This window comes from Volvox carteri, assembly GCF_000143455.1.
Source record: "Volvox carteri f. nagariensis unplaced genomic scaffold VOLCAscaffold_22, whole genome shotgun sequence".
Lineage (NCBI taxonomy): Eukaryota > Viridiplantae > Chlorophyta > Chlorophyceae > Chlamydomonadales > Volvocaceae > Volvox > Volvox carteri.
This window is the reverse complement of record NW_003307565.1, coordinates 1,113,591-1,127,706: the sequence shown is the minus strand read 5'-3', so window position 1 is coordinate 1,127,706 and position 14,116 is coordinate 1,113,591. Positions and strand designations below refer to the sequence as shown.

The 14,116-nt window shown below is 53.5% G+C and overlaps 2 protein-coding genes across 2 annotated transcripts in view; both read right to left on the bottom strand.

Annotated features, from left to right (window-relative positions):
- Nucleotides 1-4: 4 nt before the first annotated feature.
- Nucleotides 5-3,381, bottom strand: VOLCADRAFT_91720 (uncharacterized protein; the record flags this gene model as incomplete). The annotated part of the gene is made up of 4 exons (XM_002951123.1): nucleotides 5-210; nucleotides 465-578; nucleotides 2,750-2,920; nucleotides 3,255-3,381. 4 exons carry the CDS (start codon nucleotides 3,379-3,381, stop codon nucleotides 5-7), a joined length of 618 nt encoding a protein of 205 aa, XP_002951169.1.
- Nucleotides 3,382-10,833: 7,452 nt separating this feature from the next.
- Nucleotides 10,834-14,116, bottom strand: part of VOLCADRAFT_117799 (uncharacterized protein) — a gene marked incomplete at both ends in the record, with an annotated part of 10,171 nt that continues 6,888 nt past the window's right edge. The window contains 4 exons of the mRNA XM_002951122.1: nucleotides 10,834-11,106; nucleotides 11,809-11,938; nucleotides 12,709-13,031; nucleotides 13,344-13,423. Of these exons, the coding sequence (XP_002951168.1) occupies nucleotides 10,834-11,106; nucleotides 11,809-11,938; nucleotides 12,709-13,031; nucleotides 13,344-13,423 (806 nt within the window). The remainder of the gene's footprint in view (nucleotides 11,107-11,808; nucleotides 11,939-12,708; nucleotides 13,032-13,343; nucleotides 13,424-14,116) is intronic.

The window sequence follows — 14,116 nt, the reverse complement described above, 5'->3', positions numbered from 1 at the left end:
ATTGCTAATCGTGCTTCACTCTGTGCTCGCCGTACATACCTATCGGGGAGGTTTCATAGATGTTGACGGCCCAATCACCGCCACAAATCTGGCTAGTGTCGCCCGAGCAGCTGTGTGTGCAGTTGCTACTGCGGCCCAGCCTGGTTGCTCTCTCCATGTCAGAGCCGCCGTAGCACTCCTGGCCATACTCAACACCAAAATATGGCAAACCTGCAGCAGGTGTATGTTATACCACGACTTCAGGAAATTTTAAAATACCAAGCGGCGGATGCAGGTCCCGCGATATGCCCAGGATACAACAAGTATCCCCCCTCTAGCTGCAGAGGGCGTCCACGACCTTTTATCCTACCACAGGGTCCCTGTGTGATCACGTTGGCCACCGTGATGGCAGCACTCGCAGGGTAACCAGCGGCCGCGGGGCCTGCCACCACCTCCCGCACAGAGGAAACCGCGAATGCACTCACCTGCAGCTTTGGCTAAGTTCCGACAGTAGCTTACAGACATGTTGGGGTCATTGTCCGCCAAGCGCTCAGGGAGGACATGGTCCGCATCGTCGGCGAAACAGCCGATGTAGCCCTCTGATGTCCACGGGGATGAAAAAGGTTGGATAGGTCAGGCGGTGGGCGCTAAAAGGCGATGCATGTGGAAGGGTAAAAGCAAGTTTGCAATACGTTGTTTATTAGTGCAGTAGCTAGTACATGTAAGGCACACAAATCATCTAGAAAGCCTCCGGTACTTCCGGTTACTAAAAAATGGCGCTCTGCCAGCACCTTGGAAGGCCCTCTCGCCGGCCATCCCGCTGCTACAATTAGCTAGGGGCCTATGAAGCAATCAATATACGCCCAAGCGGTTGTGTCCCCGGGGTATGTTTGCATCGTACATTTGCTTCCTGTAAACTTCATACTTGATTGAAATGCTCCGTGAGGCCCTAGGCTCTATTTAGCTGCTAATAGTGAACCCTGGCACGTCGGCTTGAGAAAAAGGTGGTGCTTCATTTATTGTACCAGCCATACCGGCCAGCAAACATATGCATGTGTACCCCCCCAACAGATATTTCACCCGTCAAGGGGCGCACAATTATACTTGTGTGCTGTACTGCATGAGTCCTGCTGCTCCCTCCAACGATCCGTCCGCTGGCCCCTCCGCTGGCCCCTCCGCTCCTCCCGGCCCCTTTGCCGGCCCCGCCGCCGACCCCTCCACCGCCACCCCTTCCACTCCCCTCGATGCCTCTGTCAAGAAGCGCCCTCGCACCGACGGTTCAGACGTTCGCAGCTTCTACCCCTCTTCTGTTGCCATCGCCCGGTTCCTCTGGAATCTTGCTCTTTTTTTCTTCAAGTGCAACATAGCTTTGCACCTGATCGAGCACCCGAACCTGGTTGCTGCTTGCGCGGCAATTGGCGTCCTCGTCCCTGGCCGCAAGAAACTTGCCGCCACCATGCTTGACAACGCCTACAAAGAGCTTGCCTACGACCTCGACAAGGTTGCTGAGGCTGGTGGTGCTTTAGCTGCTATTGCAACAGACGGATGGCGCAGCCGCCTAGCTCTAGGGACTGCGTGCCTTCCACGATAGTGACGGCACGTTCATACAGGCCTTTCGGTTCCGTGAGGCAGGGTGGGTTTCCCAGACAGTGACTGCATTGCCCCATGCAACTGGCTGGAAATAACAACACTTGGCAAGGTTAACTTTGCATTCTAAGGGGGGTATATAAGGCCAAGAGGTACACCCTTCTGGGTTACGACCCCCGCCATCGACTTTCGGCCTAAACAAAATTGGAAACGCCTGAATAACCATGAGCCGCCATGCCCGCAAATTTTCAGTTAATTCTTCGCGCTGGGTGAAAAGATAGCAAAGTAATTCTCATTCTCATTCTCATATTCTAATTTACTTCTAATTAGAAATGATATGAGAAGGAGTTTCCTTCTACGGTTAGGAACAAGCCTATGCATGGCAGCTACTACACTACCTAAGGGTGTATTTCCAGTGCGGATTAAGGCCAGGGATTAAGGTCCCGCTATTCCCGGCTAATCCCCGGCTAATCCCTGGCAATTCTTAAGGCCTGGGATTAGCGCTGGGATTAAGGCCGTACAAAGGGCGATGCATACTTCCTATGTGATTCTGAAGCTAAAATTGTTAAGTTCTGAACTAGTTTGGGCATTAGGAATTGAATCAGTATTAGATATGAACAGGAAGCGCACTCTTCTCGCCGTTCATCTCTTCATCACCTTTTGAGCAACCCAAAACAGGAATTGCTTATTTGAGATCATATATATGGAACTACCTAGAAATTAACGTCAGACATGGCGCCGTGAATGCTAATCCAGATACGGAAAGTTACTACCTGGCTCGAGCCAGGTAATAACTTTTTTGTCACAGGTTGCCAGGTAAATACATGGGCATCAAGTTCAGTTTATGTTCTTTCCTAATCTCTTGCTAGCTCCCGCTAATCTTCTGATTAGAGAACACGGTGTCCTGAGGAATTTCTTAATCCCCGGCTAATCCTGCTTAATCCCGGTGGGATTTCCACTGCCGGGATTAGCGCAGGGATTAACGCTAATCCCTGGCCTTAATCCGCACTGGAAATACACCCTAACCTATCACGAAATTAGGACCATACAAAAGTGAACATACCAGCGAATACCGAGCTAGGATGAGTTCCATTAGTCTGTCTGTCTGTCTGTCTGTCTGTCTGGTGTACACATGCAACGATCCGCTACTGCGACATCACGCTGCTGTACTTGCTTGCCATACCTGAGGGAGAGGTTTCGTAGATATCTATGGCCCAACCACCGCCACAAACTTGGCGAAAATCGCCGAAGCAGACGCTCGTGCAGCCGTTACTGGGGCCTAGCGAAACTGCTCTCGCCATGTCAGAGCCGCCGTAGCACTCCTGGCCATACTCAACACCAAAATATGGCAAACCTGCAGCACGGGCATGAAGAATGTATGAATGGATACGACGTGTACGATATGTACTACACATGTGTACTATGCACGATGTGTACACATCGATAGTAAGCCGGCCATCTATGTACGGCATGTCGATATAACTGAAATTCATCAGGCATTACAACTCGAAGTAAATTATTGCTTGCGGAACACTACAGAGCGAGCATGCAGCAACAGTCGTACTGCTGGCTCTCCAAAAACAGATAAACATACAGGATCATTTTGATCAAACTTATCAAGTATCAGCGGCAGGCAGATGATGAGTAATCACGTGCATTTAAGTGCTCTATTCACCTGCACTACTCACCTGCCGCCTTTGCTAGGCCCCGACAGTAGCTCACAGACATCCTGGAGTCGTAAACCGCTAAGTACTGGGGGAGAACACGGTCCGCATTGTCGACGAAACAGCCAATGTAGCCCTCTGATGTCCACATGTCCACATGTCCACATGTCCACGGCGAATTGGATTGTGGGGGAGGTGGCGGCAGTAGTGGGGGAGGTGGCGGACGCGAGATATGTTATACCAGCGGACAGCAGGTAAGCATACGCTCACAGCAGCAGCGAACAAATAACGCGTTGTGTAACGCTGGTGGTTGATGTGAACGTCTTCTGAAGAGACTGTGTAGTGGGTTTCCTAAGCGGCACAGTAATTGTACGGCCATAACCATTCCCCGTACTTATCGTACGGCCTTAACCATTCCTACACGAGGGATTATTGCAATTGTACGGCCTATTCATTTCCACGTTCGAATGCGGGAATGAATAATATCATGGGATTGAACAAATAATTACCTGTACGGCATCCCCTGGCAACATCAACCCTCACTATCAGCGATGTCATCAGCCGACCTCTTTCTGCTTCTCCTGCTGACAAAGCTCACTCCGTTTATCCCACCTACCCTACCACGCACGAGTATGAATAGTTCCCGTGATATGTCATCATGTGTAAAGAATACGTATTTTATGTAAGGGTCCCAATCGCTTTAAGGTCGACCTGCGACCCTGTTCGACCCTGTTGACCCACGACTTCAGCAAGGGCCGTTCCTATTTATTATACTAGGGCACGGTCGATCAGTTCTTTCCTGAAGTCGCGATACAACATTTGGTATGGAGCAGGCATTGCAGTTATGGCATGGGTCGCTGGCCATTCTGGTGGGGGTGGCCGCACCCACAATGATCCTGGACATCGCCTGGGCATCGACGTCTGGACAAATGGAGATATGATCCTATGGCGGATGGATAATGAACGATGATGCGCCCCAACTGGAGGGGGAAATCAATTTACTTGTGACTCGCATTGCAATTAACAGATGGGATCCTGCATTCGATTCCTGGGCAGATTCCCGACATTGATCGGGAGTATCAATTTTATGGATTGCTGTTGAGGTGTGGAGTTGATGTACTAAGTTTTGCATGCTGGATTGGTGATGGCTGGCCTGTCTCTATGGACCAGCGGGAGGGGTAGCACGGCCCCGGGGTAACCCCCTCCGCTGCCCTGGACTATGTTACAAGTTACAACTCTTTCGGATAAGAACCGAACGTTGGGTATGGACATGGGCCTTTAGGCTACTCGTCTTATTTGCTTCCCACATCGTAAATTCCGCTTAAGGATATAACCTGCAGGTTAAAGTTGCACTCCTGCAGACCCATGCCAAAAATCCCAAGGCACGACAAAAGTGTCCCTGGCGTCTACAGACCGCTTCCTACACAGCTACGGCAGGAAACCGTCAAGAAATGCCACGGTAAAGGCCAAACGCCTCCTTGCCACATGAAAAGTGAAGGACTTCGGTTATAATGACCAGCAATCCGGCGATCCTTGGACAAGGATATGTGTGCCGTACTATATTCGGTTACATACGGTTATTGCTTTGTAAATCTGATTAGTTATTTTTACGTTGTGTCAAGTTCAGGTACGACACCATGGTGTAGTGGAATCACATCTGTCTAACACACAGAAGGTCCCCAAATCGAAACTGGGTGGTGTCATTTCATAAATAGGTAGAAATCTTTTGAAGATTTTGTTCTAACAAGTGGTTCATGTACGAAGGTGTCCCTGCGTTTCAAGAATGCGATATGTGCACGATTATTATACAGGCCCCTCCCCTGGCACTAGCCAGGTTCCTCTCGGAAGTCTGGGAGACACGGCATGTTGCTCTAAGGCGCTTCGTGCTCTAGCGGACGAGGGAGGAGGAGGATGGTCCACTGCGCGGAACCGTACTAAAAACGATCTACCGTTCATGGCCCCCCGGCATTTATGGACACCCCCGCACTTGTGCGGAACTTGTAACTCGTACATAGTACGGCACACGTATTTTCAATGAGCAATTGGTGTCAAGACCTCGCGTCTACCTGTGAACCTGAAGTTGCCACTTCAATTCAGATGTTCTACTTATGTGGCGGATTTCGTGGCGGATGACCAGGCAGGTTAGCCATGACGATTCTATCTCTGATCGGATATATTGACAGTACGTGTAGCTGTGATTGACAGGGAAGACTCTGTGCCTGAAATAACTAGAGACGGCTAGGCGCATGTGAGCTGAGGGAAATGACGAGACGTGGTTTGAGCACCCTCTGCCAGAGCAAGAGTAGGAGGCGGTACAGGTACAGGCTGGTGTATGCATACACGTATGTGGCCGAAAAGGCCCCCACGGTAGATCCCTTCAGAGGGGGGGAGTGTAGTAGTGGTGGCTGTACGTAGTACGGCACACAAATCGTCTACAAATAGGCGCCAGACAAGGCGCACCGCCACCAGCATCAATTGAGGATCAGTTTGACGCCTTATCAGGTCCGTCAGGAATGGAGCATCTGTAAAATTAAGGAGTAAAAGTCTATGTACCTAAGGTTTAGGGTTTCTAATTTTAGGCCTACTTATAAACCATAGCACGATCCATAGACCACCCTATACAATAGTTATACACGATTTCACGGTCATATCTATTATATACGATAATCCTGACTTTCAATACTTTTTTTACCGACATCTGGCATGGTGTCCCCAGCCAACACAAAGGGGCAGGCAGCGGGGATCTGCCGGGAAGAAAAGCGGGGGCTGCTGGCGTACACGTGGATAGTTTGAGCCTTACGCCCTAATACGGTCAAAGATGGGTTCAGGTTAGATATTCCAGATATTAGTCGCATACCATACTGCCACACAAGGCTCGTGTTCCATATATTCGGGAGGTAGCTCTGCCGAATGAGCGGCGTCCCCAAGTTCCACTCCGCACCAATCCGCACCAATCTCACCCGTCGGACCCCCAAATGCCGTTTCAAAGGCAGAAACACATTTATCATTTTCATTAACATCTTCTTAATTGTATAGGACATCTATTCGTGCGAGACAATCGACCCTCTTCGATTAGGGACTGCTCAAGCTTCCGCCTTGCGCATCTCCTAGCAAACGCGCCGGAGTTGAAGGTCCCAGGCTAGTATGTTCTGAGGTGCACGCCGTCAGATTGGTCAGGCGGAAGAAGCAGAGAAGCGCGAACAGGCCGCAGTCAATAAGACGGCCGCGGCTGCTGGTCAAGCCAGGTTTGTCGTGGCCAGTTTGCAGTCCGACAGCCGTCGTCCCAGCACTAAGTGAGAGGCGTGAAAAGCCGGAATTTGGATTGCGTAATATCTCCGTCATAAACTGCAAAAACAGACACACAAAAACCATCCAAGGACAACCAAGTTATTTGACCGCCGTTTCCGTACAGGCTTCTGATATTGTCTTGGGTTTGGGCGGTGCTTCCCCTTTCTTCACGATATAATACGGGCTAAGACGCACATGAGGTGGGTTCCAGAAGGTTCATCGAGGCTGTAGACAGTAGCTGTCTGGCGGCAGTTCCCCGTACTTGCCAAGGGCCGCGCAAATAGTGGGTTACCTGCTTATAGTGGGTTACCCGCGGCTGCTATCTGCTATCTGCTACCTGCCGTGCCTGAGGCACAAATTTGGCTGAATAGACGATACTACGCTCAAGCTAGCAAGGACTGGCCGCCTACTAACGGCGTACTCAATCATTGACAATCAGCGTGAAAATGTTAGGTGTAGACTATGTGTATGCCGTACTATGTACAGCTACTACAGAGCCCGGTGAAGAGTGTGTATGTATGTAGAACGTCACGAAGATACAGAAGTTCAAACTTCTACAGTAAAATCATATTTGCATTAAGTTTAGATGTTATCAGGTTAAGCTAATGAACGACGTACGCAGCTGTGCGATGTACCGTAGGCTGTACAGTACGTTACGTATTTCACGGACGCCCCATTCTGTCGTGACGAGATGATATTCATATCAGGTTTATATTTTATATCGTTTAGCGACAAGCTTCGTTCCAAAAAAACTACTGTCAGCTGTCCTTATAATCGGCAAGGATGACACCATGGCGCGAAGCTAGGATATAACGTAAATGCTAAATGAAAACCAACAGATGGAAAGCGAGAACAGTTTCATGCTTCCGATCCGCCCACCCGCCGCCCGCCGGCTGCCAGTGTGCACTGGAGTGCACCTTGCCCTAGCCCGACTGTTGGCATGTTAGTTATAGAAACGCTTCATCCGTTCCTAGAAACATAATGCATCCGATTTCATCCGCACCTGTCGTGGCCATGGTAAGCTGAGAAGCTGCGCAGCAGCTAAGAACCAGGAGCAGTGGTAGGTGCCACGACAGCCGGAAAGCAGCTGGCGGAGCGGCCATGGCTACCAATCCCAAACCTTTCCACCGCGCTCCCGGCATAGCGCCAGCAGCTGCGCGGGCCGCTGCTGACGACAGTCTGAATGCGCGGGCTGAGGGCTGCTGTGGAGTGACAGCAGAACAATTAGTATTAAGGATTATTAAGGTTGACAGGCGTACAACGTATAAGAGCTTTACTAGTGCAGCCAGATCCTCTGCAAAATCACCACCTACCGTTCTCGTTGGTATTACCGTAAAAGATGTTGCGAGCGATGGATGTTAGTTGTGGTTGTTAAGTTCACCCTGCCAAAGCATACGTATGTCTATTTCACTAGTCTGTCAGCCCGCCACCGTACATATAAGCCGGATAGTGGAATACGAAGGGCTCGCTATACCTTTGTAACCTTTTTTTCTGCATAAAGCCCGACAGAAATCAGGTCCGCCGCGGGTCCGCCGGTCGTACATTCCGGGTCCGCTGGACCCAATTTATGCCGGACATAACACAAAGGGTTCCATTCGGCTTAACACGGTGCAACTTCCTTACTGATGAAGCTATATATCTGGTTGGTATAATAACTCCGGCCGAGTCTACAAATAATATTGTAGGCAAATAGCGCTATCTGCCGGACATGTCCGAACAAGCTTGCTGATCCCAAAACGTTGAAGTTTGAAAGGTGGCTGATGAGGAGATTGAGCTGAACTACGACATTATGTAATCTCCTCGGAGACGAAGGCACCATAAAGCTGGGTACATGCGAAGGCGCAGCACGCCATGGAAGGATACCGTCACCATGCTTGCACTAGGGCTATGAATATGCGTGTTCCCAGGGCTGCTTTACCAACCAGTGTTGTGCAAATGTGTCAGTTTTAGTTTAAGTCCAGTCAGCCCTGTTTTGAACTGGTTTTAGGACAAGCCGTACGATCACCACGACTTGTCCGTTTAAAGCTCCTGCAGAGAGCTGGGTTAGTTACCCGCCTAATTACGTGTAACTAATCGTGCTCAGGTTTCTTCGCTGAATGTGCATCGCGCAACGGCACTAGGATTCATACAAAAGGTTATGAGCCCCGATCAGGCGGCCGCGGGAAACTCAAAATGACCGAGGGCAGGATCGCATGCTCAGAAAGGCTGTGTGTGCAGAACAGGTCAACGCGGTCTGCTCGGGCACCAGCAGCAGTGAGCAAGCCCAAGTTCGGAGCAGCGCTGATTACGGAGCCGCGTACAGCCGAATGAATGCTGCAACACACGAAGGTGCCAGGGCCGTTAGAATTGAGCTGCTGTCCGATGACAACCTGGTCCTTTACCAGGAACATACAGACGCCGTGGGACCGCTCAAGGCCCTCCAGACGCGATACACAAGGACTACGCGCATGTACATGCCCAGAAAGTATGGGGAGCCTTTCAAGACTGCAAGCAGAATTAGACATGCCTTTCAGGGACGACATTAGGATTTATGATTTATGCAAAAAAAAAACACCCAATAACATCCCCCCACTGGGCGGCCCCACTGGGGCTCGAAGTCGTACGGATACGGCTTGACAGCTATCTTCCCAGTGATCGTTCCTGTCGGAGGTTAGGCGTCTCGAGCCGTCCCAGGCAGACCGGGCTCGAGAGCTGGGATCCACCTGCTAAGATGTGGTGTGACTGACACCTTCATGCCTGGTGCAGCGGCAGACAGTGGCGGGGTGCACCTGCATCGGTTCACGGTTTCTCGGGTTACTTCGGGTTGCACCCTGCTGCGCCTGTCGGTCCTCCTTCGGTACGGAAGTGGGCTAAGCTGGGAAGGTTCGTCATGCATTAAGATCTGCTCTTGAAAACGCTGGGGATGACTTGTACGGGATCTCCGTACACACGTATGCATGTGACGATATATGACGCCACAAAACACTGCCAAGCCTGTCGTGTCAGGAGGAAACACATCGATCAAGCGGGATGTGGCCTGGTCGCCGCGGCCTCAGGACAGCGGTTCGATCAGCTACGATCACCAGATCGCTCGCACGGGGCCCGAACCGCGCCGCCTGTACGATATTGTCTGGCTGCTACTACGACACCACCACGACACCACCACCACCACGACACCACCACCACCACGACACCACCACCACCACCACCACCACCACCACCACCACCACCACCACCACCACCACCACGTCTTCGAGCATCAGCTCAAATTACAACGACCTCAACGATTCATTGATAACGCGCATGGTCATACATGTGATTTCACCCCTTCTTAACCGATCCCTCCCTTGCTTCACACTCCTCTCATCAATGCCTGGCTGGTCGCACGTACATACATACATGCAGGGGTGATCGGGCTTGTGCGTGGTCCTAATATTTGTACGGCTACTTCTTCCCTGGACCAGCCCAGGAAGGGAGAGGTCAGTTGCTGTGAGGTGGCGGCAAGACGTCTTGTGGTTTCTCAACGCCTTTCTTTCTTGGAGGGCTTTTTGTTGGCTTGTTATGTGTATCAGGCGGCCTCCCCTCCCTGGGCTACCCTAGCCGTCTTTTTCTTTTTTGTCTTTTCCTTGGGATCCATTTGTCGTTGGTTGTGTTTGGGGGGGTTGTTTCAGAGAGCCTCTGCCTTTGCCCTAGCTGGCCTCGCTCTAGCGGGACCTGAGAGCCCTTCATGGTGTATTCACTGCAGTACCACCCCCGGATGGAAGGGCTGCGGAGTGGTTGCGTAGAGTGTTGGCAGTCTGAGTCGGGGTCGGGAGCACACAAGACTAGCCGACTTGTGCTGTGTGCTCCCGACCCTTGCGCTGTGTTTCGGCTTCGGCCCCCGGCTCTCGCGGCCCACAGTGTAATCCAATTCATACATACGTACGTACGTACGTACATACATACATACACAAACGTCCGCATGAAACTCAGCTTCCATGCGTGCACACCCATACCCCCCCCGCCCCGGTAGCCACTGCCCCGAGCCTCCCAACCCCCAAGCCTCCTGTCCCCTCCCAATGCCCCGTTTCCCCAATCCACACAACCTCATCTACATACCCGATACCCAGGGGGCCAGTTCAATTCACTTCCATGGGCTGTACGGCAACATCATATTAATACCATCACACGCTACCAGTCACGCCAGCTGCCGTAACATCACTACAGCCACTAATTAGTGGCTGTAGTGATGTGTGGGTGGGTGCCCACCACCAGGAACACACCACTCCCACCATCACCACCACCACCACCATCACCACCATTATTACCACCATCACCACCATTACTACCCAAGGTACTATCGCAGCACTGCAGCAGCTGCCGCCGCAACCACACCCCCGCCGCCTCCGCCGGCTGCCGCCGCCAACGTGGCTGCAGTAGCCAGCTGCTGCTGCTGCTGCTGTTCTCCCCCTCCCGCTCCCCCTCCTTGCGCCGGACATGGCGTCGTGGCGTAGAAGAACAGCAGCAGGATGATGAAGTGCAACATGACCGTGTAGATGGCCAGGAACATACGGGCCACTCGGCTGCCCAGCAGGAGCCGGCTGCCCACCAGAAGCGCGCGGTCGTGGACCTGAAGATGGACAGACAAACGGACAGACGGACGGACAGACAAACGAACAGACGGACATTGTTTGGGTGGGGCAGGAAAGGAACAATATGGAATATTACATGGCGCCATGAGAAGAAATGTATCAGCGCTGTCCACCACCACCACCGAGGAGGTGGAGAGGAGTTCAAGCCGTGCTCAAGCCATATAAAGGGGGGGGAAGACGAACCACGAACGGGAGGAGGGTAATGGAAAGCGCGAGTGAGCTCCGGGTGGCCGAAAGGGGAGGGAAGCGAGAAATGCTAAACGAGCGAGGACGCAAATGCGAACGGGTGGATGGCTACATGCGGCGCAGCAGGCTGGTTACATGTGGACGGCACAAGGGGATTGTACGGCCCGCCAGCGTCGTACATATGCCGGTGTACGGAGAGAAGCACACTCCACTCCACGCCATCCCACTCCACGCCATGACATATACATGGGTGACATTCGCATCCAGTGTTCGGGGCCGGTCAGGGGCTTGGAGGGGGTCCCCCTCTCTAACCCCAACCCCCACCCTACTCCACCCCTGCCACGATTTGTGTCCGTGCCTCAACCCCCCCAGCCCAACCCACACCACCCTCTGTCCGTGCGTGCGTGTATCCCGCCACATCCCCCCCCCGCCCACACCCCCGCCCACACCCCACCTACACCCCCCCCCGCCCCCGCCCCCACCCCCGCCCCCACCTGCAGGTTCCTCATCCTGCTGTCCACCTCGCTCTGCTGGAACTCCGCAAAGGGGTTCACTCGGGCCTCGTACGCCCGGGCAGCCCGCGACTCAGCCGGGGAGGAAACCCCGCACGACTCCACGTCATCACTGGGCGGGGGGTGAAGGGGGAAAAAAGGGGGGGTTGCAGGGTTGCAGGGTTGCAGGAGGTAAGCAAATACAAGGTGGCAGAAGTTAAGGCCTGACTTCTGCTCCCGGAGGTCCCCGGTTCAAATCCACCTGCCGTCCCCTCGATGTGTGAGGGGTGTTGAAATGGGAGGTGGCCCCCCATCTTATGGACGGTGTAGGACGAGACAACAGCAGCTCGCGAGCTGACCAGGAACTAAGTTGACGCGCCGTTGATCTGCTAGATTTGGTTGGATGCTGGTGGTGAGTTGCCGAACCCAAAGAGTACATTCTGAAGTCGGATGGGGTGAATGGATTAGGGTGCCCCTCTCGCAGGGGAGAGCAGGGAACTGCCTCGGGAAAGGGGGCCGCTGGTGAAGCTATACCACCTTGTAACAACAACAACAACAACAACAACAAGGAAGTAACTGCCGATGCCCCAAGTGGGGGAAGCACGGGAGGGGAAGGGGGAAATGATGCCAGACGGGGAAAGGGAAAGGGGGGAGAAAATTGATTCCGAATTGTAGACAGGCAAGGGGGGAAGGCGCAAACCGAGGCGGGCGCGAAAAACACGACGACGGCGACAGCGGCGGTACGATTACGGTACAGTATTACAACGCGACAACCCAACTGCCAAGCAAGGTTAGACAACCTAACCCCCGAAAATCCCCAGCGCCGCCGAAGCCAATCCAAACCCAAACCCAAACCCAACCCAACCCAACTCAGGGAAACATAGGGGCACCAGCATTCCTTACCCGTCTCCAAAACACGCCAGAGGGCCCCCGCCACGGCGTGCGCCGCGGCTCCGCATGCCCGCGCCGCCGCTGTACCTCGTGGAGCCGCCGCCGCCAATGCCGCCGGCGCCGCCGCCAGCACCTGCTACCGTAGCTGCTCCTCCCCCTCCTCCGCCTCGTTGAGCTCCAACCTCCAGTGCGAAGGGACCGCACTGATATCGACTGCCCCGGACAGCCGCCAACTCCTCAGGCGACGGCTGGGCAACGCCGGCGGCGTCGACCCGTACAACAGTCGTACGGCTCGCCGCCGCTGCGCGCTGGTTGTAGCGCTCCAAGTAACGTATCTGTGTAGCGACAAAAACATACATACACACATACATACGTTCGCAAACCACCATATTAAAAATATCAACAATTTAAGTGAAACCCTAAATGCGAGTGAAACCATATTCTTGTGGTATGATAAAAGAACAGAAGACAAGGAAATCAACATCTCTAAAGCTATGTATCAAACTCCGACGCCTGAATCGGTCACCAAGGAAATCCACTCTGCCTTATCTGGGAAGTGCGCCCCAGCTGACAACGGTTTCCCTACTACGTTCTTACAGCTACACCATTGGCAGGAGCGGCGATATCCACTACACGCCACTTCTCACCTTCTCAAACAGCGCCACGTTGTCATTCCTGGAGGACTGCAGCTGCTGCCGGGTCTTGTGCAGCTCGTCGGACAGTTGGCCTGGGAGGAAGGCGGAAGAGGGGAACGGGGGGGGGGAAAGACGAACCACGAACGGGTGAAGCTGCTGCCAAGGAAAGAATGTACAGGAAGCAGAACTGACCAGTAGGCGGTCTTGAAGGAGGCGACGGAAGGGGGGAGGTGAAGGGGGGGAGGGGAAGCGGGGGAGGTGAAAGGGGGAGGTGAAGGGGGGAGGGGAAGGGGGGAGGGGAAGGGGAAATCAGCATGGGATTCACAGAGGAAGCTGAGCGGCGTGTGAGGTAAAACACACGCTTGGGCCTTTCCAAACTTCAACTTCCATGATTTTCTGTACAGGTAAGAAATCCCAACCGGAGACGGAAAAGAAAAGCCGGAGGGTGCCTTATTTGCCGGTTGCGTGCCGGCCCCGTGCAGCCACGGTCGCGTCGGGTTGCGCTTCCCCCCCTCCCTCCGCCCTGACCGCTCCGCCTCTTTCAAGTCCATCAGACCCTAACGCTGCCTCTCCCCCCCCCCTCCGGTGTCCCTCCTGGCAACTCCTCCAGTTACCCCCCACCGCCCCGCACGCCCTCGCAGACCGCACCATCTCCACCCTCCTCTCACATCCTGCCACCGCCACCCTCCCGGCCAGCACTCCCCGCGTCCTCCTCTCCCGCCCTCCTCGGCCACAACCCTGGCTGTAGCACCCCTCCCCCAATCCCCGAGGTCGCCGTGCCTTTC